The sequence below is a fragment of the Lampetra fluviatilis genome, chromosome 33 (genome assembly GCF_964198595.1).
Source record: "Lampetra fluviatilis chromosome 33, kcLamFluv1.1, whole genome shotgun sequence".
Classification (NCBI taxonomy): Eukaryota; Metazoa; Chordata; class Hyperoartia; order Petromyzontiformes; family Petromyzontidae; genus Lampetra; species Lampetra fluviatilis.
This window is the reverse complement of record NC_136307.1, coordinates 7,339,584-7,364,733: the sequence shown is the minus strand read 5'-3', so window position 1 is coordinate 7,364,733 and position 25,150 is coordinate 7,339,584. Positions and strand designations below refer to the sequence as shown.

The 25,150-nt window shown below is 46.2% G+C and overlaps 1 protein-coding gene across 3 annotated transcripts in view; it reads right to left on the bottom strand.

Moving 5' to 3' along the window:
- LOC144944018 (mitogen-activated protein kinase-binding protein 1-like) overlaps positions 1 to 25,150 on the bottom strand; it is a 79,055-nt gene that overhangs the window by 5,639 nt on the left and 48,266 nt on the right. For 2 of the 3 annotated variants that reach the window (XM_078872002.1, XM_078872004.1), the window contains exons 20-26: positions 16,763 to 16,884; positions 15,144 to 15,208; positions 12,800 to 13,117; positions 7,269 to 7,441; positions 4,982 to 5,121; positions 4,288 to 4,573; positions 2,443 to 2,527 (exon numbers count right to left, since the gene is read on the bottom strand). In XM_078872002.1, the coding sequence (XP_078728128.1) occupies positions 2,443 to 2,527; positions 4,288 to 4,573; positions 4,982 to 5,121; positions 7,269 to 7,441; positions 12,800 to 13,117; positions 15,144 to 15,208; positions 16,763 to 16,884 (1,189 nt within the window). The remainder of the gene's footprint in view (positions 1 to 2,442; positions 2,528 to 4,287; positions 4,574 to 4,981; positions 5,122 to 7,268; positions 7,442 to 12,799; positions 13,118 to 15,143; positions 15,209 to 16,762; positions 16,885 to 25,150) is intronic. The other variant, XM_078872003.1, reaches the window with a different exon arrangement.

Genomic DNA, 25,150 nt, shown 5'->3' with positions numbered 1-25,150 from the left:
GAAGATACGACACGGATTACACGACTGCTCTCTTCATCCCTCATCTATTACACCTTCACTAGCGCAGTGCTAGTTGTTGGTGGCCATTTGGTGTTTTGGGCCTTTGGGCCTGTGCTCAACAACGGTGATTAAAACAAAAATGTATCAGCCATGATCAATCCACTGTTGGAAGAAGGCCTCTCAAAGCCATCACCATATCTCGCAATCCTGCGATCTAGCAATGAATATTTCCTTTCGATTTACAAGCTGCTGCTGCTGAGTATGATTACAAGAGGATGGGCAGCGTATGGTTCAGTAATACCCCAGTTTACATCAGAGATGCATTTCTGAAGGGTGCGCTGAATTTCGAAAGAATGTCAATCAGAGCAATTTTTCCACGAGAGTTAAACAAAGACAACGGAGGTTGAATGGTTACGCTGTGTTCATGTGCGCATCGTCATCCTACATGTACCCACAACGTTACAATAATTTACTAAAAATAGTGTAAAAACTCGTGGATAGCAGTGCAAATTTAACACAAATTATACAGGGGTACAATAAGATACAATACACTATAAAAAATAATCAACATATTGCACAAACAATATATTGTACTAATCTAGAATTGAAGCTTTCGTGGAAATACTGTACTCATTGAGTACAATATATTGTACTCTATAGTACAGTACATTTCTTTATGCGCGACACAACGTGGTTCGTGTACAGGGTAGCTGGAGGCAAAAGACAAGTGTGTTTTAAGGCGACGCAAATCAGGCAGCGGTATTAATAAAGTGAGGACGTGTTTGCAAAACGAGATTAAAGGGGGAGACGTAAATCAGTGTGTAGAAGGCTTTTCCCAACATGCTTCTATTGCTATAATGGCATGCATAGCAATACCTCATGAATGCAGCTCCTAACTCTTGTGAGACAGCCCAGGATGAACAGCCTTGGTAGGTAATTACAAGCACTAATTGTGCTTTGGGTGGGATCTCCGTTTAAACAAATGTAAGCACGCTTAATTCGAAACAAAAGTCTGATGTTTACGATTGGGAGTCTCCAACGCTCCCTTGCCGATGTTTGCCAGTGCATCGCATAAGTTAATTTCCTTAGCTATGGATTTTCATGCCATTCTAAATAAAGCCATTTGTCAATTCGATCGATTAAATAAATGAGAAATGACCACCTCAGTTGCCGCAGTCTGACATCATGCTTATTGTTAATGCGAATTATCGACTCATCGGCAATCGCTGATCTTATATTACCTCTAAATCCCATAATTACCATAGGGAGATATTATAATTAACTGCAATTAAGTGCTAGGTTGTCTAGTTCCACAGAATGGGTTGGGGGATTTAATTGAAGCATATGTGCAACAATAGCAGGTGGCCAGGTGAGTCAAATTCTGCTCCACTCATATCCTGGTTTCGAATAATCTAAGTTTCAACCAGCGGTGATTAAAGCGGGTTCTCAACTGTAATATGATGGTCACCAATGAGCATTATATTAAACCATCATATTAAATTAGTTTTTTCACCAAATAATAATTTTCAATCCTTTGTTCATCAATTGCTCCATGCCATGTTTGTTGTGAGGGTTGTTTGACCATACTTTACAGCACGCTTGTTAGTGCAATAAAATTTCCCGCTTTTAAGAATTTATAATTTTCGTTAAACTGTAATGCAAGAAGATGCAGTGCCCTCTAGTGTGGATATGAGATCACTCGACAGAACCTCAGCAGTAGTTCTCTGATATCTCCTTCCACTGGCCAGTCTCTAATGCGGGGCAAGATGCACTGCTATGTCAATATTCCAAACGAATATTTCTCCGTCTCATGAAGTGGACAGCAAAATTCGAATAAGAATTTGGGAAAATTTACTTTTTTGTATAAATACAGGACCATGCGAGACGGCGATTACTTGGGGAGGCCTTCATCCACCAGTGAATTAATCAGGTATGATAAAGGTGGCGATGCACACCTGTAAGCCAGCACTGTAAAAATGAGGGTGCTAGCGGATGAAATAAATTTTGTAAAACTCCCTTCCCATGGCTGTCAAGGAACAGCCTTACTCTGGCTCACCAGGAGATGGTGGTATGGCAAAGTGAGGATGAATATCACCTGTCCCCCATCTACATGGGAGTGTGTTGCCCCCCCCTCATGCACGTGGGTTTTCTCCAGGTGCTTTGGTTTCCTCCCACACACGACTTATATACACTCATCAATTTGCTGAAAACATGAGTCCATACGTGCCCACGTGATTTGTGGATTGTGCAGCGTCATAAGATGCAGTTTAATATGTAGGCTTTTGTGATCAATATCATCCGTAATAGGTTTTTTTTTTGTTAGATCGCATATTTACACGATCTAACCCAAAACAAACCTATATTATGGATTATAAGATGAAGTTTGCGTGAACGACACTACGAAATAAAATAAAAACACACTTGTTATTATGATCAACTTACTTCAACGGGCTTCCTTGTGGGAGCTCTGTCCTTTTGTGGAAGCGTAGTTGTGGTGACCGAGTTTGCTGGGCTTGACGGTGAACTCCTTAAGAGTCGGGGGAAAACGAAACAACCAGACACACACACAGAAACAAAAGTTAAGTGCCACAAGCCTCCAAAAGACATCACTATATAAAAAAAAAAAACACATTGAGGCCAGGAGACATGTAATGGTTCTCGGTTGGTAATGAGTTTGAACTGACAAACAGTATAAACAAGATGATACATTTTCTTGTTCTTACTGTCTGTCAGTTCAAAGTGGCGAGTCTGTAGATCACGAGAAGACGACATTCGATGCTGCTTTTCCACTGGTGCATCCAAGCTGAGCCAGCCAGTGTGATGATACATCTTGTTCATACCATCTCCTATGTATTTCCCCCTATGTATTTCCCATATGGTTTACTCCACTTTAATGTCGTCTCATTCACATTGCCCGAGTCTCGGAGGCTCGATTCGATGAATGTATCATGAACTTAAGAATTGATGTTAAATCTATGCTTTGTGACACTCCCCAATAACCAGTGGTTATTCAGCATCATCCCTATCTGTGACATTATCTGTGTAATTATCTGTGTGAAGTTCAACTGCAAATTCAATATTTGCAAATACAACCTGTTAAGATACCGCGCACAGGTTTCACTGACTTTCAAATTTACAATATTTATTTAAAATATTAAATTCATTAGTTATGCCAAAATTCATTACAGCAATGGGCTAAAACACCTTAACTTTCTCAAGAACTGCTTGGAATAAAAATACGTCAGATATTTTTACTGCCACTGCATCTTGGGTAATTATTCCCACCTTGAGTAAACGGCCAACACACAAACGCATCACCCTCGGGATGTCCCCTTTTTAATTTATAGTTGCTAACCAGAGGGCTAATACGCAAAGCAGCCAACAACAAAGAGCACGCTTGGTAAACACAACTTCGAAAAAGAGACAAATTAAGGGAATTTTAAAGTTGAGCAGCAGGAATGGAGACAAAGACAGAGTGTCGTGGAAAATCTGACAAAATGGAACATTTGTCAAGAGTATGGCCCATCGTATAGTGTCATAATAAAAATTCCGCAAGTCAAATATTTTACCAGAAAAGCCTCACTAAATGTCAGGAAATGGTAAGGTGTCCAAGGTCTGATGACCTTTTGGTGATCACGGTGTTTGCTCATGACAGCCTCGCAAAGTTTCACGACTCAGCGATGGAGTGGATACAACCTCGCAAGATTTGGACAATCCCTTTCTGAGCGAATGTTTTCGCATGCAAAATCAGTCACAGCCTGTTGCGATACAGCACAAAGGCTGTGAAGCCAGATTAGATGCTCGTTGCAATTTCAGACATTTTTCCCGGCCACAATTGGACCCACGAGGTGCTGAAAGTGCCACTGCCGCCAAACAATTTCAGTAGGAATTATAGGACTCATCGACTAACAACAAGTGTTACGCAAATTGTGGATGCTGTCCAGGTGTAGTGGTTAGCACTGGGCTTGCAATCCAGAGGTCGATGGTTTGAGCAATTAACACAGCAGCTAAAACAATGGTGGGAAAGTTACTTAAATCCCTGCAAATCGGTCCACCGGGCAGATCACGTGTAGTGTGGTAATGAGTGGGTGCACATCTCTTCCAAACGTATTGCCAGTGTGGAAGAGTAGGTAAAAATACCCTCCAAAGAAACTCCCTAAAGTTACTTCTAGCGAAGGCCATTCCACCAATAGAGTTGCAACCTGACCACCCCAATGACCCTGAACCCATTACACATCATCGCAATGCGTAGAGGGTAAACCCATCGGCACCAACACCGACACTAACCTGCTGGGCGAGCTGCGGGCATTGTTGCGGAACTTGGTGGTGATGCTGTGCCGTGGCGTGCCCACCCCTGCCGCCGCCGTGGCCATCGTCGTCTCACCCCCGGACCTCGGAGGGCCCCGGGAGCCGCTGGTCTCGGCGGAGAGTGGAGTGTCGGCGCCAGAGTCACCAAAGTACTTGTGGTAGCGATCATGGTCGGGCGTGACGGGAGAGAGGTCGGAGTGCGTGCTACGTGTCGGCTCCTCGTCGTCGTCCTCTGACGAGTTCCCGTCGCATATCAGTGACGAGTCTGTAGATGACAACGAGAAGACGACATTCAATGCTGCTTTTCCACTGGTGTATCCAAGCTGAGCCAGTGTGGGGCCCTCACGGTACACGTGGTTTTTACATTGGCTTTTTGGTATGTCGAGGCAGAACCAAACTGTGATATGCTGGCCTCACGAATATGGCTTGGGGACACGCAAGACCAGGGGCTATTCTAATGACACGTTCATTGCGTGTGACGTTAATGGCACAGCTCGGCTTCTGCAGTGGAAAAACCATCTTTGGTAATCGGCCAATCACGTGTAACTTTCTTCAATTAAACTCTCAATCTCAGTAGCCATTATTACATCCCTCGAACCTCCTCCACTGTGGTTCATGGTGTTATAAGGTGCAGGGTTTAGCGGCTGCGTGGGTCACATCACAAGTCACTCACCATCGAGCCTACGGTGTGGGCTAAACGCTGGGCTGTTGGCGTAGCAGGCGCTGTCCGGGCTGCGTGCGTCATGCCCACCAGCTCGCCGGTGTGCAGCCATAACCAGCTGGTCCTTGGGAGCCTCCTTCACCAAGAATTCGCTGCACACAAAGACAAAGTCCCCCCTTTAAACTTATAGACTGTTTGGGCGAGTGCTGTTAGCGAACACCTTTGAAAGTGTGACAACCCCACCTGGGCTTGCCGCTTTGCTTCCACAATGGGAATGCTAACATAGTGCACAAGGTGAAGAACATAAGGCCGAGTTCCACGTCGAGTAAACCCAAAAAGAGTTTAGATATTGCTGTCCACTACTTTTGTCTCCCCTGTTCTCATGTTTATGCACCACACCAGGTACTCATTTAAGACCTAATCGACCTAGGGGAGGCCCAGGACCGTTTTTTATATATTCGTCACTGATAATGGTCGTGAGTTGGAATCGAATGCAGGTCAGCGGGTTTGTAGTGCAGCGTGTTAACCACCACACTACGGCTCCCTTCTCGACGCCTGATAAAAACATTTCATACTCTTTAGTTCTTTCGGTAAAGTCACGTAGGTATAAAATAAAATAAATTAAAAATAAAACAAAATAAAAATAAATCAAATCACGACGTTTCGGAAGCAACACAACCTTCCGTCATCAGGTGGGACAGCCACAGCAGGAAACAAATTGCTGTAGTGGGCATAAGAGCAATCTGTATGAATGTATTCAGCTGTTAATTCATCGGCTCGCGGCAACTTTGACAATGTACTCTGTTAATCGCCGTTTACCCAGTTTGTGTTTGCCACGCGTCAATGGACTTAACTGGATGGCGATCAGAGCAAAAAATGTGCTCGCATTGTTAATAATTCAAAGCGGAGGAAACACTGTCGCTTGTGATGATCGCTCGCCTTTCAAAATACATCACCACTGGTGAGATAATTAAGTGGTACCCTCTGGGCACAGAGGCTGTCGGATAAAGCTGATCCAAGCAGACTTAAAGTTCCTAAACTCAAAAGCAGACCTCACTCAGCAGCTGTGAGGTTCTGGGGGAAATCTGTCTGCTGTGCTGGTCTGGCAGGGGCTGTTGCAATGGTAAAATCCATGTGTTTTTGCTGCCACCTCCTGCGATGTGACTTCTGAGCTCAGGTGAGGTGCACAAGGATGCTCCAGGTATGGTCCTTTGCACACCTTCGTGCCCATTCCCTGTACTTTCTCTCCGATGCTTGTTCACTCAAGAGTTTACTGCCTGGAACGCTCTACCTTTCCGATATTAGGAAGCCACTGGAGCTATGCACTTTTAAATCTATATGAAAACTCATTTCTTAAAAACTGATTTTTGTGTATAGTTTGTTGTCCTTCCCCCGCACCTCCGATTAGCATGCGAAAATTCAACATACATACATGCGTAAAAGTTCATGTTGCGTGTATCCCTGTACTGCTCGTCCTGTTCGTATGGTTTCTCTGTGGTGCTCACACGAGTTTGTGTTGTGTTTACTCCCGTGCCCTTGATCCTGTTCAATTTGTATCCCTCTGGTGATCTTCTTAAAAAATGTTATGTTAATGTGGTGCCGCAATGTTCAGCTTATTGAGATGCAAGTTGCATGAATAATGGTATTAAAAATTAATATTGTTTACTATAACATTCGAATAACCACCACCTAAGCAGGAGCAGCAGAAACACCACGACTACCATTACCATCATCGTCAGCAAGAGCAGGACCACCATCACAACTACCACAACTTATTATCATCACTATAGTCATCTGAAGCACCAGGACCATCATCATCATCAAACACATCGGTAGAAACGCCATCATTATCAGCAGCAGTGGCATCAGCAGGGGCTGTATTAGCAGGACCATCAGTATCTTAAATTGTTGCCATGATCACAATAGTTATCATCATGATCATTGTCAAAACCGCCACCACCACAATTAATGTCAATATCAAAAGCAGTAACAGCTCGTCATCACCACCAGCAATCAACCATCAGCATCGCCAACACTGTGCACTTCATTCAGTTGGAAGTTGACGTTTGAAGCGGACTGAGACTCTTAAAAGAATGGCGCCATCCGTGGTCGCCCCTGTGATACGTGGACCAAACAAATGACTCGATACACCGCTATGGCAGCAAGAGCAATTTATGCAAATGCTGTCGCAAGAAGTCACACGTTTGCCGCAACGGTCCTTCGCTGATTATGCCCGATGCATGAATCACCAAAATCATCATCGTCATCATCGTCATCATCGTCATCGTGAGCACCCCACCTTTCGGAGGTGATGGAGACGTCGTCGCCTTGTGCCGGGAAAAGGATCTCGGGCTCCACGTCCGGCGTGATGCCCTGCGTCGCACCCGGCTCGGGGTGCGGTGCCAGCAGCGCCAGCGAGCTCGGCCGCTCGCACCGCTCGGGGGCGCGCGGCTCCGAGTGCGACACCTTCATCTGCCACCGCACACACGGGCGCAAGGGCAAAAACGCAGCGACGGTGAACCGCCGGGCACGTGACCGCCGCACGTCAACAGCAGCAGAACCAGAGTTGACATAATGATGATGAACATCGGATAGGTCGCCCAGGCACAAAAACGGCGATGGTAAACCACCAAGCAACAACAACAACAACCACGATGTCCAAAGACTAGAGCCGCAAGAACCATGACCAGGCCAATGAAACGATTCGTATTTCAGTTGTGCGTTATATCAGCTATCGTATCGCTGAGGTCAAGACAATAAAAGCCAAAACTCTGCATTTCAATGAGGCGCATGTGTTTTCCTGTCGCTTGGCACGAAGTCAGACTTTCCCCTCCACGTTCCAGGAAATTAATTTAGTTCCTGCGCTGGGAACTTTTTCAGAAACTTCATTCACCTCCTGAAGATGCTTTCAGCAAGTGAAGCGAAACGTCGAGCATCATGCCGTATAATGCGCAGTACAACCCGAAAAAAACACATCAGAGAGCTGCACGGCAGCACAACCATGGCAACACATGTAATGGCAACACAGTACATTATTTAACAAACGGAAAGAACACTTACTTGGAAAATGCAGCCACTACTGATAAAGTTTCTTCGCGGAGCTTCACGAGACACCAGACCTCGTCTGCAATGTGGCGATAAAGCCTTGCAGTCTCGCGGCTCGGCGAGTTATAAAAGGGCTTTATTCCAAGCGAATCATGTTTCGCGCCAATGCACTGGCTCCTCTGATAATGAGCGGGCACGGTGGGGCCCGGTTGCTCGGTGATGGAACAACGCAGCAAAGGGCTTTGGAATGCCGGCCTTTCACACGTCTTCCCTCAGCCCGACCTCCCCTCTCCCTCCCCTAACCTTACCCCCCCCATCCCCATCCCCACCTCTTTCTCTGTGACAAGAAGATTCAAAAGCCCAGCTCCCCGTCGTTGCTCCCGGCAACCCGCAACACAAAACCTCGCGAGCGTATTTCCCGCCCAAGTTCATTCGTCGCTCCAAATCTCGCTCGGCCCGTATCAGCACGAACGGCGTACAGCCAACACCATGCAAATTAAATGCCAACCTCTTCTGTAATTACAAAATAAATGTTTGGTGGAATAATTGAGCAACGACCTTGCTTTTTTCATTGCAACTTACACACAAAGCTCACGACACAAAACCACAGTAATTCAACAGACAACTTCTACTCGTCAAACAAACACAGACAACAAACTCCATTAACCTCAGCATGTAGCCTTGAAGCACTCTGCGAGTTGTCGGGTCTGCAAAGACTTGCAGTAACAGCGACATATATTTGCTCACAGACGATGACTTGTCGATCCCTGACACGACACGCATTGTTGCAAAGTCACGCAAGAGACTGCAACGTGATAATTGTTTTTTTACCCTTTTATCTGGCAACAAAACTGACACCTTTTTTACGAGGAGTCATGTTTGCATAGACCACAATACCTGCAGTCATAATGCAAACAAAAAACCTAACTCTGCAACGTGTGTAACACCAACGACATCATCATGCCGGACCATCTCTCGGACACCGGGCAGTATCCCGGGGTTAAAGGGTCCGTCAAATTTGAAGGAAACTCGCAGGATTAAACTGCTCAGTGAAGCTACTAACCTCTCAGATTAAAGAGTTTCCAAGGCCAGGCAAGACTTGCGACTTCAAAAGGATCCAACCGCAAACTCTTGGGGGATGTTCAGCCCAACGGGCTGCGCACGGTTTTGTGCATCTCCCCGCTCTAGCGCTGGACCCTATCAAGTTGGCAGGGAGCACCGTTGCTCATATCTTATTAATGGAAGCACTCTCCCTGTGGTAATCCGGGTGGAAAGTGAAGCCCCTTGTTTTTTGTGTGTGTGTGTAATGTGCCCTGCCCATCAGCAGACATAGCTCTACGATTAAATTATTTTTATTTTATTTCTCGTGTGCTACCTTGTGCGACTTTTGTCACCGGTTGTTGCTCGAGACGCCCCTCATTCCACACAAGTCTCCGTTGAGCACACAGCCAAACGGTGAATTAGAGCGAGCAAGTAACACGACGATAAACGTCATCAGTGAGTGCAGCTGTAATGCTCACTCATCAATCTGCGGAACAGGCGGCTGTCGTGTAGCAGCAGCAAACGTGCGGCAGCGCCACGCACGACAACACCAGCAGCGGCAGTAGCAGCAGAGCGCACAGCCACATCAGTAGCAGCCGTCTGGCATCAGATTCGCCAGGCATGCTTTAGGCTTCTTCAGGCCGAGCGGGGCTTTGTGAACGACGCTGACCGCCGCCTCTCTCTATGAAGCTGACCAACGCCAAAAGCATGCTTAGTCCATTAACCCCCACCCTCCGACACTGTCCCCTTCTAGCCATTACCCAACCCCCCAGACTGAAAGGAGAGTAGTGAGATGCGCTCACAGCCACACCCACGAACAAGACACCCAGGACGGGGCACACAGACACCAACAGCTGTCCATTCATGACGAATAAAAAAAACAACCGCTAAATGTTACGATTACGCACCCTATGCCACAGGTAAATTTAATCTCAAAAGACATTAAGTGAATAAAAAAAAATATCATCGTTAGATGTAGTATTATAGTACTGTTATTGTTAATTCATTTATTAAGCGCTGTTTGGTGTTCATTGTTCAATTTTGTGGCACTGAAGCAATCATGTTAATCGTTTAATGGTTTTGTGAAGCAGATCTCTATTAAAACAAACAGATGTTTAGGCTCATCAGACTGTCACCTGGCTTAAATGAAGGATATCGATCATTTATTTCACCGCGGGTGGAGTGGTGACCAGTGGTTTGCACACTGCGCTATGAACCTGGCAACCTCGGTTTAAGCCCTGGTCATGTGGCTAACATCAGTGGTGAATGATATCCGAACAGGTCCTGTGATCCCCCCTTCACCAATCCACGTTTTACACACGCGTGTTGGAAGTATGGTCAAACAACCCTCGTGGACGGGCAAGACATGGGGAGGGACTTCCTCCAACAGTAGTGTGGCAAAGGGAAAAAAAGTTGTCGTAATTATTTATATAAATCAATAGAGATTCGTTATCAATTTTCAAAAGAGCCATCTGCAAAACTGTGCTTCTATAGAAATATCAAATTATCCGTTTTCAACTTAGCTAGGGTTTAATTTTGTTTTTTACATATCTTCCACCGTGAGTCAGAGCTGAATGTGCAGAGCAAGAAATTAATTCCGCGTTCGGTTAGGGCTCGTTATCAAACGGCGAGCGTAATTATCCGTCGGCAAGACCGTATCATCATCGTCGGACCGAGAGCAGCATGTTCCCACGAGTGAAAATTTAACCCGTAAAAACAAAGTTTTTCACTATAAATCCTTTATATGCGTGGCGGCTAGAGTCCTCTCGTCCTCTGGCTTGAGATGGCTGCAACCTATGGGTCAGATGATTGTCTGCCACCATTAAGCAATTGGTAATTAAATATTTAAAAAAATTTCCCTAAACAGTGTCAAATTTTGCAATTTTTTTTTCACGAAAATTAATTGTCACGCACAACGAGTCTGTGTGCAAAATGTCAGCTCGATTGGATCACGGGAAGTGGGTTAAAAAACGACTGAAAGATTTGCACGGTCGTAAGCAAGCAAGCAAGCAAGTGAACTTAATATAACGGATTTAAAAATTGAAAGCAGCCTCGCGAAGAATCGGGAGAGATGTTCGTGGTGCCGACGCAGTAAATCACCGCAAGCGCAGTGCACACACAAACACAAGTTACCGGGAATGCACGGCCAGCAACAGTATCTCCTGACCCACTGGGGAAGTAATCCCCCCTCGGAAAGCAGCTGTCATACGCTTAAAACGCAAACGCCACAAAGCCACGCTTAGATTGGCGTTTTTCTCTTTCCCACACCGTCGGTGCATTACGCGCGATTACCGTGAATGTAAGAAGCAACCCTCAAAATGCATGCCCGATCACAATGGTAAAAACAAATCTCGTCGCACACAACTACTGAGTTATAAGATGCACCCCCCCATTTTGTTTTAACAGTGCGGGGGAAAAAAGCATCTTATAATCTGGAGAATGCAGTATACAGCAGGAGGGGGGGCGGGGGGGGAACGAGGCTTTGCTTTATTTGTTTTTGCGTTTTCCTTCCTTGACTTAATTCCGCACGCTAAGCGTCGAGATGGTTACCGCTGTTTGTTTTGTTGTTTTTCCCACGCGCATTTGGTGATATTATAGCCTGCATCCAATCGTGTTCTTGTATCGTTAACGAACAGCGATTGCTTATTTAGCATTTTTCACCGTGCGTGATACATTGTAGAACGAAAAAGATCATCACAGATATAGGAGTGAATAACACAGACGGGTAGGGAAATGACACCGGGAGATGGGAAGAAGAAAATGGCTTGGGGAACACATACACGAGACTTAAAACGGACTGTTGAGAAAATTAAGCTGGCCTTGTCGAGACTAACGTGGAAGTGGGAGCCAAAGGAGTGCACACCGGTGAGAAAGAGTGTGAACCATGAAGATGGAGCAATGAAATTAGCTTATGCGAAATGACTTCATTGTTTTTTGGCATCATGATACCATGAAAGATGGCAACGGGTAGGGGCCCGATCATGGCTGAAAATTATGATGATAATGATATTAATAGGAACTATGATAAAAAAAAATAACACCTACAAATGAAAGTACTGGTATCAAGATCATAATCCAGAGGCAAATAGAAACAGCTGTTGACGTCTATGCAGGCATAAACATCTCTCGCTCATTATAAAATATGCCAGACAAAAAAAAAAAGCCACACACTAACATATTTCCCAGCTGCCGAGGTATAAATATCTGACCCGTTACCACACGCGGCATTCGACCTATGCGAGCAGATGTAGAAATGGCACAGCCGCAACACCGACGCTGCTCCACGCACACAACGCACGCTGTGCGAACACGAACCGTGAAGTCAAAAGTGCACAAATACAAAGACCTCACGTATAGCCTGAACAGACCGTGGAAGCAAGTGCTGTTAGCGCGAGCATCTATGAAGGCCGGCATGGCACACGAGGGGATGGGTGGCCCATACTATGCCCGGCCGCCTTTGTCTCCCCAGTGGTGATGTGTATATACGCTGCACCAGGTGCTCATTTGAGACGAATCGACCTACGGGAGGGCTCAGAACTGGTTCAGATAATCGTCCACTGGTGTTGGCCGTGAGCGGGAATCGAACTCTGGTCGCCGGGTTCGTAGCGCGGCACGCAAACCGCGACGCTATCCCTCCCCTTTACCAAGTGGTGCTAGCTCAGTGCTGTCACCATCGAGCCACCTCTCACACACACACAAAGGGTCACCATGCCCCCAGCAGCTAGTAAAAACAACACTGCGCACCTCATTCATGAGCATCTCCACGTTGGACGGGATGAAGAGCTTCCTCTCGTCCAGGGAGCCGATCCCCGTGGTGGCCCCGGGCCCTCCCAGCGGCGGCGTCGACCTCGGCGCAGTAGTGCCGTTCCGCAGCGGGGGGGTGGGGGGCTCGTCGTCGTGCTCAGGCCTCGAGGGGGGCGAGTCGTGCTCCATCTCGAGCTCGCGCAGGTCCAGCATCGACTTGACGGCCTGCGCCCGCTGCTCCCAGCGCCGCCGCGGAGGACCGGAACCGCCGGGGCTCCGGTTGCTGTCGCGGCTCGGCAGCGAGTTGTCATCCAGAACCTGGCGGGCCGGTGGGGAGAGCGTGGCGGGCAGTGTTAATTTAATTAACCGATGCAAATATTTGTAAAAAAAAAAAAGTGTGTCTTTTATTTTAGTCAACGATGAATAACAATGGACTAAATATTCAGGTGTTACGATCACGATTACAAATACCCACCAGAGATCAAAGCATGACTAAGAGGATACGGAGCTTACTACCATGGTCTCTGGCTTATGAGACAAGGAAAAGTAAGACGCACCCAAAACTTGTGCCCGGTGTCAAAGTTACACAAAAATCACGACGTTTCGATCATCGCTTGTGTTGCGATCGAAACGTCGTGATTTATTTTATTTTATACCTACGTGACTTTACCGAAAGAACCAAAGAGTATGGATTCCTGCAGTCACGAAAGCTTCAAATCAAGATTACACAAATATGGTCACTCACAGAAAGAGACTGGATTATAAGATGTATCCTCAGCACTAGCTTTTAAATACTGTACAAGGAAAGCAGTGCATCTTACAATCTAAAGAATACAGTAGTCTGAATTAAGATGAAAACTAAGATATTCTTGGGACACAATGAGAAACTGCAGTGCACTCAGGAAGACCAGAACAGTATTTGGCTACATTATACATCCAGTATATAAAAAATATTAACCGAGTTTACCGATTGGCTGGCCTGATGAGTGGACTAAAAAATTGGCTGCTTTATTCCACTCGACTAAGAGAGACTAAATGTAATCCACCAACTAAGGACCACATTCTTAATCACAGCTCCACTCTGGCTGGGCCTCTTACACGGCCAAGCTCAGGCTTGAACCGCTCAATTGCTTTCAAAGAAGGACCAGTGACTCAGGCGTGGCTTAGGCTCAGGTTCATGGAAATTCTGAGCATGGCTGGGCCCATGCTCTGCACACCAGATCAAGTTAAGCATTGATTTGAGCCAGCTCACTTGAGCCAGAGCCAAGCATGATCAAGTATATGGGTCAAAGACTTGACGAGCATGCCGCAGGTTTCTGACGACAAGACTATGACAATTAATAGAGGAAAATTAAACACGCTAAATTAACACCAGAGGCAGATCCGTAACCCACTTGCTGTACTGCCAACTAACGGTCACTTTGTAGTACTGTTACGAAGGACAGGCTTTCATAGGTAAATTTGAGGATATATGTGTGGTTTTATATTTGGCAAGAAAGTCTCATCTTTTATAGCCATCTAATGGCAATCTCATTGCAACGTTATTGATTTCACAATATTGTTACAGCCCTATGTCAATCCACTGCTGGATGAAGGCCTTTCGATGTCCCCACAATAAAATCAACAGTCGCGTGATTTCATTCCCGGTGAGTATACTTCACAATGCTGTACTGCCATCTAACGGCCACCTCAAAGAACTGTTATCCATATCGACAACAATAGCAATGTCAACTCAGCTCTCCAAAATGTTATGATTCAGTATCACAGTAAGGAAACGCCAACCGTTGGTAGTTTTATGGATAGGCTCTCATGCCATTGGAATGTAGAATTCCCTCTTACAACCTCAGGGCAATAAATAGGGGTTCAGTAATACCCCATGCTCAAATAAGCCCGACACTATTTAGACTTTTTTTTTTAGCTTTCATGCCACAGTAACATAGAATTTAATTATCGAGGAAAGCCTCACGGAGCATCAAGTCCTATTCAGGGGCATCCTACTGCATTTGGATGTTTGGTTAATTTAATTAATGGAAAGTTTGGTTTCCCAAGTAAAATCCCATTATTCTTACTCACACAGATAAGATTCAAAAAGTCCATTGCTCTACTGCCACCTTGTGATCACTTAACAGCCTAGCAGTTTTAGGAGTCTTACAAATCTGTTGACTTTGAGCTGCCACCTCGCGACTCGGTAAATCACTCCCTCTCGTGGCGAGTTTTGAGTTGTCGACACGGAAATTACGGGAGCAGCACTGGAACGCGCAACAGGCTGCAACAGTGTGGGGAGGCCTTCATCCACCAGTGGATAGATAATGGCCGATGATGATGATGCAGAATGACCTCTGACCTGCTTCTGGGCCCAGAGGGGAAGGTGGGTGACGCTGAAGGGGTCATCGATGTCCGGATCCACATCTGTAAGGCAGAAAGTCCCACTAGAGTCATTACTGGGTTTACCACGACATTATTGTTAGAAACTTTATGGGACAGATACAACAAATATTATAAGTCCTTCCAAGAAACACTTATCATGCTTGCAAACATGATAAACGTTATACGTCCATTATATTTTGCGACCGATTTAAGTCAGTGAATAGGTTTAAGTAAAAATAAGCTATAAATGGCTAAACGTGGCCCATACCTGCATAAAAATACCAACTAATCGAGACTTGATTAAAGGAGATTCATGTGACTGCACATGATGAGAGCAGAGAGAAACTGCTTGAAAAAAGCAGAAACGCTCACGCTGCGATGCAACACCGGAGTAACAGAAAGAGATGCAAAGAGACGAGAGGGTGTTAGAAAACAACCATGGGTAACGAAGTATCGTAGAGAAAGCGCGGGACGCGAGGCCCAGACAGTTGAGCCATGTGGTGCGGATTGAGCAGGGAAACATTAACACGGATATTAGCGGAAGGAGAGGAATAAGGAAGATGAGAAGAAATGATAATAGACACAGGCACATTACAATTGCCGGGGTGACAGCAAGGACGGGAGGAAGGGGTGGGGGGGGGCCTGCCACGAACAGAAATGGAGGGAGACCCAGGCAGGTGACACCATGGCTGTAAAAAAAAAATGAGACACTACGACTGCTGCTCCGAGCGACTCTGCTGCGTCACCATCTATATATATAAAATCGCAAATCTGTCTGTCTGTGTGTCGCCGGACCATACGCAGTTTCATTGGACGGCGGTTGCCCCTGGCAACGGGTAGCGACGCATTCGCTGCGGGGTGGACGCCATTTTTAATTCCCGTTAAAAATATGCGCACGCATTAACACGCGACTCTGAGGTAAATTCATCAAAGTTTCACGTCCTCTTCACTCCCCCCCCCACCACAATGTGTGCAATTACTATTATAGGGTCGGTAGATTATAAAATTATAGCGATTAGACAGTATTATTGTAGCGCGGGGGGGGGGGGTAACGGCCCCGGTACCCAGCCTCAGCCGGGTGGGCAATCTAGGCGAGGCCGGAGGCTCTGCACGGTACTAGGCCTCGACACCCCACCACACTATAGGCCGTACATATTACTGCACAGCGGCCGAGGAGATCGTGCCTGGGGGGGGGGGGGGGGGGGGCAGGGGTAGCAGCCCATCTGTGTATATATGTAAGGTTATTAAGAAATATATTTTTCACCCGGGCAACGCCGGGTACTTATGCTAGTAGCCTGTATATTTAGAGTTTTAATGTTCTCCCCGTGGTCGTGTGGATTTCTCTCCGGGTCCTCCGGTTTTCCCCTCCACATTTTTTAGAAACATGCATTGAGGGTATTTGGCTGCTATAAATTTCCACTTCGTTGAGCTCTGATTTGTGGCAATGTCGTTTCTGAAAAAGAGCTGTATAGCTCAGTGGGCCTCACCTGGTAAAATAAAAATAGTTTATAGTTTTGTAATACTAGCGGCACTGCTGGGTCACTGTAGTGTAGAGAGTGGGGATCGTAAATGTGTAGAGGGGAAGTTTGCTGCTACCTGCGTTGGACACGGCGTCTCCGTTCTGCTCCTCCTCCAGCTCCGCCGTCTCCCCGTCCTCCTTGCTGTCACTGTCAGATGAGAGTGCAGGCCGCGGAGCCGTGCCATACGAGATGCGCCTGCTGGCACGCGGACAGGCACAGCACAACAAGAACAACAACAGGGTTCGGATTTACATAGCGCACAGATGGGACCATAGCTCACGACGCTGCGCAGAAGCAGAGGGACTTGGGCATCCTGGGGAAAGGAGGCATAATCCGTTCCTATTTTATGGAGAGGAAGAAACTGTCAGTTAAAACTGGAGGAGATGAGGAAGGGTCCTTGAGTCTGGAGTTGAACAGGGGCATGGAGTCAATAGCACGAATAGTTGGAGGAAGAGGATTCCAGACCGTGTTGTCAACAGAGGAGAAAGAGTAACCTGGTTCGATAGAAAGCATTGATTTCTGGAGCGGAGAGTGCACGCAGGGGGGAGTAGGGCGACATGAGAGGGGAAAGGTAGGAGTCTGTGGAGTTGAGCAAAGTGAGATGATAAGGCAGAGGTCAGCAAGAAGGAGTCTTTGAAGGATCGTGAAGATGGCGAGTACGATCCTGCAGTTGATCCAAGATTGTATTGGGATTATTTTTTCAAGTTAATGCTACACAAGTACAACCTCGATGAAGGCCTCACCACTGTCAGTCATGGTCAGTAGGGTGTGGTGCCCAGAACTGGTTCAGATATCAATCGCCACTGATTTCAGCCACAGGCCGGAATTTAACTCATGTCTTTAGGTGCAATACCCTCTGTGCCACTGCTCCACGACCATATCAGTTTGTAATGGGACGCCACCATGTGGCAGAAATGCAGCAATGTTCGACACGATGAATTGGCAAAGGCGATCTCAACAGCACAGCAGATGGCAGTGCCTACCCACTTCCAACCAATACAGCACTTAAGCTTTCCTGCATTTAGTCTATGGCCTCACACAACAGAGATTAAAATTTGCAATACTATTTCAGGTGGCTGAAGTACTCATACAAATTTCTTAAGTCTAAATCGCCATGCATGCACGCAATCTTGTTAGATCTGAAAAGCCAAGCATGGTTGAACCTGGAAAGTACTTGGATGCATTTTCTTAGAATTGTCAGAGAAAATAGGACAACTTTGTTTTAAAACGTTATTTTCCTTATTCTACGAAAAAACTTGCGTGGGCCATGTAAAAATAAAATCACACCGCTCTTAAGTTCTAACATCTCTGGCAAAGCCAAGCAGATCATCTGCAGCTTGGCCACACAAGGGTCACGTGTTTTGTCTCTAATCCGCCCCCCACATCATCTCATCACTCGTGCCAATGGCCAGCGAAGAGATGCCACGCGTGCAAGAGCACAAAACGTGCAAAGGCAGGCAAAACACCCGCAGGCAGAACATCCCACCCTCAATGACGCTTCTCGTAAAATGTCAGCTTCGGCAACACAAGCCTCGAAGTAAACAGACCAATCGGTCGCACTTGGACATAACAATTGCAACGCTCATCACTGCTGCGTGACGTCACACAAGCTCGGACCGTGATCACTCCCTCGCGCCCACGCGGCGACTACACGATGAGTCACGGAGTACATCGTCCCGAGGCACAAAGACCCCTCTCGTGTAGCCTTAACAGACTGTAGGGACAAGTGCTGTTCGCGAGCACCTATGAAGGGACCGGCAGGGGAACACGAGGGGGGGGGGGTGGCCAGCACCACGCCTGGCCACCTTCGTCTCCCGAGTGGAGATCTTTACGCATCGCAGCATTTAAGGCTGAGTCGACCTAGGGGAGTCCCAGAACCGGTTCAGATAATCGTCACTGATGTTGGTACATCACCTGTACTCGCACACGCCACGCACTGTACAGCTGGCACCGCCAGTGTGCAGCTGAACCTTTAAAACAACTCAAGGGCCGGTGTGGGTGGGTGGGGGGGATTTAACGGAGGGAGCAGCAATCTCTTAATCCTCGAGGGAAGCGACCGAGCAGCGGAGAGGCCGTAATCATCGCATCTGGGAGCGGTGTGCCGCTAAGTTGCGGGGCGTGCCCACGTGTGGCCGATCCCTTTCCGTCGTCACGCCACGGTGGGTGTGACGCCTTTTATTTTCCTCCATAAAACTACCCGGGGTTGAGAGGGGATGCCTGGCGGTTCAAGAGTCAGAGATAATGAGCCGTGCGCCGCCAAGAGCCTGGGTTTCAATCCGGTGGATCAGGTTCCCCGGAGTTAAACCGGATTTTCAATTACAGCGGCGTTGATGATCTCAGCCCAGTTTATCAGTGACTGGTCGCTAAGGCCATGTAATTAATCGTGGCTTTTAGATTCATTTGTCTGCATTTCAACTGAGAATTTTAAATGTCGGGTTTACTGCCAATACCATTGCTGGCGCAGTGTCTTATTTGTTTACGCGATGTTTTGAAGTTTATTCATGATGGTAACTGCTTGTGACTGGATAGAACCCATCAACTGTAGTTTGTTTCAAACCAAAATGTATTCACTGCGTCCACAACGCATTTACTTGCACAGATGAAATGTAATCAAGGTATACCCTTTTATTCCCTCTGAGAGTACAAATCCATTTTTGGGAAGGACATTCCTTTTCATATGTTCTTTTGGCTTTCCAAACAGCTCGTTTATGTGAACAAATGGCACTTATTCAAATACAAAGTGAATTGGAAATAGATATTCATAACAATGGAAAAAACACGCCAAGAGTATCCACAACTTCATAACAAATGAGTGATTACATTTAAACTTTAGAGCTCTTTGGAGAGGCTGCAGCTCATGAATTAAGGGTTAACAGTTTAAGTTAGTTGATCAAAAAGGGCTGAAGTGGATACTCCCACCCTCTTCCAAGACATCTGCCCAACGTGGAAGAGTAGGCCAAATACCGTCTCGAGGGAATTTCTCTACAGCTCGCCAGTCCCCCAGTCGTGGTGAGAGCAAGAAATTGCAGTGCTGCATCATTAACCCCTTTTCTTAAGTGAAGCAATTAGGACAGTCTTACGTTTAGAAGCAAAGGCCGGCCAAAAATCAATAACAGCCTGAAAAATTCCCACGTGCGGCTAGAAGCCAACACGTGCTCGCTAATGCAGCGCCGGTTTAACGAGCGCTGTGTAAATGTGACCGGCGTGCACCGAAGGTCGATATGGATTATTTCTTGCGAGTCTCATGCTCATGGGAGTGTGGCGGCGGGGGGGGACGTCCAGACACGTCGCGCGCTCGAAAGCCACTTAATTACACTCAAGCGTTTAAAACGTGCGGTCGAGAGGAGATAGATGGGGGGGAAGAGCGACTGCTGCCAAGCCCCCCGAAAACCATGGCGCCTTTTGCTGTTGCCAGAGACGATGGCAGCAGGCGAGCGCGTTTGATTCTGTTTGCCCGCGGCAATGGGAAACCAGAGAGGGGCACGTAAGTGGCTGAGAACGGCAAAATGTTCCCATAAACCTCACTCGTTGATTCCTGCACTCGTATGAGAGGACTCGGTCTAGCAGATGGTTTGATCTCATCCACACTTTGTTTAACCACCACACTGCAAGTTACAAAACTCACTCGGTTCCCAACTCACTCGCCAACTCGCTCGGTGTACCAGACGGACTTGTTTCGTCTCATTCACCATGTGTTCGTCTACCACACACGCAGATCACAACACTTCTCTTTCTGCTCCTTCCCTCGCACTGCTCCCACTTTAGTGTTCCCCTCCCATCGTCTATTTTCCCCAAGCTCTTACAACGGTGCTCAATTCAAGAAATGTTGAAACTCTTTATTACAACCCTGATGGCGGTGTTTGATGCCGACCACTTGATGCTTTGAGTCGGCAACCGTTAAAAACAACGCCGTGTCAAATTCAAATAAGACTAGAAACGGAATTATGGAGAAACACAGCGACCAACCAGGTGAAATCAGATTTTTGAAAACACAAGATCACAAAAAAGGCGAATCTGTCGCATGCTGTCAAATGTATTCTATAAAACAAAAATGAATATGAAATACCAGTATGCCTGGCTTTTGTAGACTATAGAATGCCATTCGATTCAGTGGCAACTCAGTCATCCAAGCTCTCAAATAATAAAGTACTTAATAAATGAACATCTTGTACTATTTATAAAGATGGAACAGCCACACTGACATTGCATGCCGCAAGAAACAAGTCCAATATGAAGTTACTCAAGTAACTATCCTCTTAACAAGAATATTGAGCAATATATTAGAGGTTGTGTTCCAAAAATGGGGTTGTAAAAATTAGGGCAAACATAAATCGAGAACGTATTTCCCAGCTCAGATTCACTGACAGTCATTATCTCAACAAATGAAAACGACCTACAGGAAATGAAGATTGAAAAAAAAACGAAGTAATTGCACATCATATTCACAGCACAATTGTGCGAGTACATACAAAATTTAAATGTTTATAGTTCATGCAAAGCGTATCTCACAAACACTAAGGAACGACAGACATGTTGGAAGGCAGCATAACTGGCACCAACAAGATGATTTCTGTAAATTAATGGATAGAAACGATGTTTAAAATGCACACCAAGACACCCAAAACTGCTGCCTACCAATAACAAGTGTTCTGACCTACAAAAAGGACACACTCAAGCAATTCACACGGCGTCATCGTGAAGGGCGAACGTCTCACTTATCTGTACCGACCTGCAGAACAGCCAAGTACGGATCTCGTGCGTACACGCATTAGATAAACCCAGAAGGCTTTACGGTATAAAAAATTAGCAGCTGTGCAATTGGGCAGCGCCTGACAAATGTCAGATTCAGAGTCGCTCAGAAATTCACTGAAACAAAGGTTTAGATCGAAGAGGCAGCCTTTACTTTTGACTTGCGCCCAGCGGTATCTTCCAGTAACAACATGGTGGGGGGGTAACCATCACGGAGCTTCAGGTTATCGTTGGTTAACATTCCGTGACAAGGCAAGGACATAGAACACACAAGCCACACAAAGCACGCTAAACGGCAAACATGAAAACACAGCAAGTACGTAAACAAATGTACATTAAGAACGCTTAAAAGCCTGCACCAAAAAACCCCACATTTCACCCGTCACTTACCCGTAGTGTACATTGTTCGATTCACGATGAAGTGACCTCTGCAAGACCTGGTTAAGGAGTGAGCCGTCACTTGAACTTTGTATGGATGTCTGTTTGCTCGCTGGCAAACAAAGATTGCCGAGTCTAGACATTCTTCACTCTTCTCGTTTGTCCAACGAAACCTCGAGCGACGCAAGAGGGATATCGGTGACTTATCGAGAGCTCGAGTGTTCAACGTTCGTCATACGGAAGTACGTGTGATATGGACAGGTTGGTCATGAAAATTATTCACTGAACGAGTAAGGATTGCGTAAAAAAAACTAACGACATTCTGGCTCGCGCAACTGGTTCAAAAGTCGCCACGTGGCTACTTTACTACACCAACGCTATCGGTGTTTTACAGAAACATCACAAGCGGAAAGGGCAAAAAGGCGCGCCTGGCACGGGTGACTCGCTTGAGGGCGGCTTGAGAATGAGGACAGAATGGTTTTTGTAATTGACGATGCCTGGACTGGATATGTATTGTGCAAACAGACATTTGTCACGCCTTTAGCAAACACACAAGGGCACGTTTAAATGCAGCCAAGTGTTAAATTACGACTGGGACAAAAAGCCTCCAACAACATCAAATGAAGAATTAGTGACTGGTTTTTGCCAGGCAAAACCCTGAGAATAAAACCCGAGAGGAAATTTGAAGCCAAACACAGCAGGTTGGCTCTTTACATTTGTAATACAATGGAAATCCATTATTTGAATTTTATTTGAGCATTGCCTATCACCGACCATACGACCTAGAAAATATTCCTCGCTGTTACAACCATTTAAAATGTCGTAAAGTAGGAACGTTTTCGGAAACTTTGTGTTCTTATTCACGGTGCTGATGTCACGAAAGCGATCTCAGTCTTTAGGGTGCGCCAATAACTTGCCAGAATGTATTGCCAATGGGTCTAATAAACAGGTGTGGGGTGGTTAGTCAGTTTAACACGTAAGGCTTCCGCAACCAATATTATTCATAAGTGTGGGGGAGTAACGCCGAGACAGCATGAACCAGCATCGACCCTCCAGCACCAACGCCCCCAATAGAACCCCTCTTCCTAGGGGGTTCCCCTCCTGGCAGAGCCCCCCAATCGAGCCCCCTTCTGATCCCCCAAATCTCAACAGCGGTCGATCGGATGCAGCCACGAGGACACGTGGCCGACCCTTCGGCCTCCTCCCTCCACCCACGAAGTTATCTTACTCGGTGAACCCAGTGGGAAGTTTAGCAATCCCCATTAAGCACGGCCCTTCACACCAACAACACAAACAACCAAGGACACCATCCCCTCTGCTGCAGGGTACATTCTGAACCACAATGTAATTCTACAAGTCACGCACAAACCAAATGACGTAAGATGTAAAAAAAATAATGATGACTATGATGATGATGAATGCCTTTCTATGCTCAGAAACAATCTCCTGTTAAAAATAGACAACTGGCGTGTCAGTTCAGGATCAAGGTAACCCAACCGGTACCTGCTTCCTAGATATACTGTATGTAGTGTTGACGACATTGGTTTCAAATTCAATGTCAACGTTGTTTCTGCTTTGATGAGTATTGCGTGGCTCTCATCTCCTGTTAACCAACTTCAAGGCAGTGGTGGAAAGTCCCCATTTCTATAATGAGAGCCGGTCCATCAAGAAGCAAACGGTGTTGACTTCCCACTGAGTGGCACCGATTTTAACAACTCGTGAAAATGTCGGGCTGAGTTGACCCCCGACCGGAATTTGACCTTCCGATTGTGAGTCGTGCACTTTGACCCGGCCAGTTCCAGTTCCAAAATAAGTGACTCACAAATAAGGGACTGCGGTAAACACCACAGTCCCTGATTTAAAGTGTGTTCAATTTACTGTTCTGTGGCCAGTCACTAAATATAACTTCGGTAAAAAAATATTCTTAGAAACTAGCCATGGGGGAGCAGCGACACAGTGGTTCAAATAGTACATTAAAAACCCAAGCCGGTGACCCGAGATCGATTCTCAGCCATGGCTAACATCAGCGGCAAGTGATAGCCAATGCAGTCTTGGCCTGTAGCACGAATCAGCATGGTGAAATATGGCCAAACCGCACCTTCAATTAGCACGGTTGGTTACGTACGATGCGAAAGTAGTTCAACATACATACAAACAACCTTCATGAGCAATACAGCATGGGGATGGCCTTTGTTTGACATCGGGCTGTAATTTATCTTTATTACTATTATTTGACCAAATCGTCACAAATTGATCAAAGAAAAATGTTTTTGTTTCTCTCATGGTTACACTCTGTGGCTCTAAGTGGCTGCAGGGGTCACATGAACAGATTTCTTTTAAAACATGCAATTTGAAAGGAATAATTCTCATCAACACAATTAAATGCGTCTCATGAGCATAATAATACATTTTCACTGAAGCACAATAATCTGCCCATTATCGAGTACTTATTTCATGACAAAACAAGGAAATGTTCCACCTGAAGCTTTTTTAATATATATACACACACAACACACCAACAACCTTTGGGAAATGTAACAATTCAGTGGGTGGCGGCAGCGTGAACAAGAACATTTTCCAATGTAAACGCACGAGAGACAGGTGGCAGTTATGGGTAATCATGTGAGCAAGTGTAGAGGCAGTGAAGCTCAGTGTCCCTCTGCATGGAGTGGCTGAATCAATTGCTCTCACAGCCAAAATGACATGATGACAGTGGTGGTTAACAGCGATGGTGATGGTGGTGTCAGTAATTGGTGCGGTAAGGAGCTGTGGGCGCGGTGGTTAGCGCACTGCGCTATGAACCCGGCGACCCGAGCACAGATTCCACCAATGCCCAATGTCAGTGGCAAATATTAGAGCCAGTCATGGACCTTGTCTCGGGTTTGTCATGTAAACAAAACACACCAATTAGTTACAATTATATAATTGGCAAGTTTTATTTATGTGTCAAACCTTGCTGACTGTGTCGGGTGGCGGAGGGTTACGACACATTTATACTTACGCGATCTAACCCAAAAACCTTGATTATTAATAATATTGGTGGCGAAAGCCTACGTGTTAAACTGGAGTGAAGTGTTAACAACAGTACTGGGGACACAAAAGGTGGCCAGACATGGTGTTGGCCACTACCCGCTCGTGTGCCTTGCCAGGCTTCATTAGGGGCTCACTTACTGCACCTGCACCCAACTGTCTGTTAAAGGTCGTAAAGAGGGTCTGTCTTTAATGTCAGTGAGTGATGGCGGAGTTGGTGTTGGTGGTGGTGGCGGTGGCAATGGCGACAGTGGTAGCGGCGTTGTGGTGGTGTTAATGATGGTGATGGTAGCAGTGCTGATGAAGG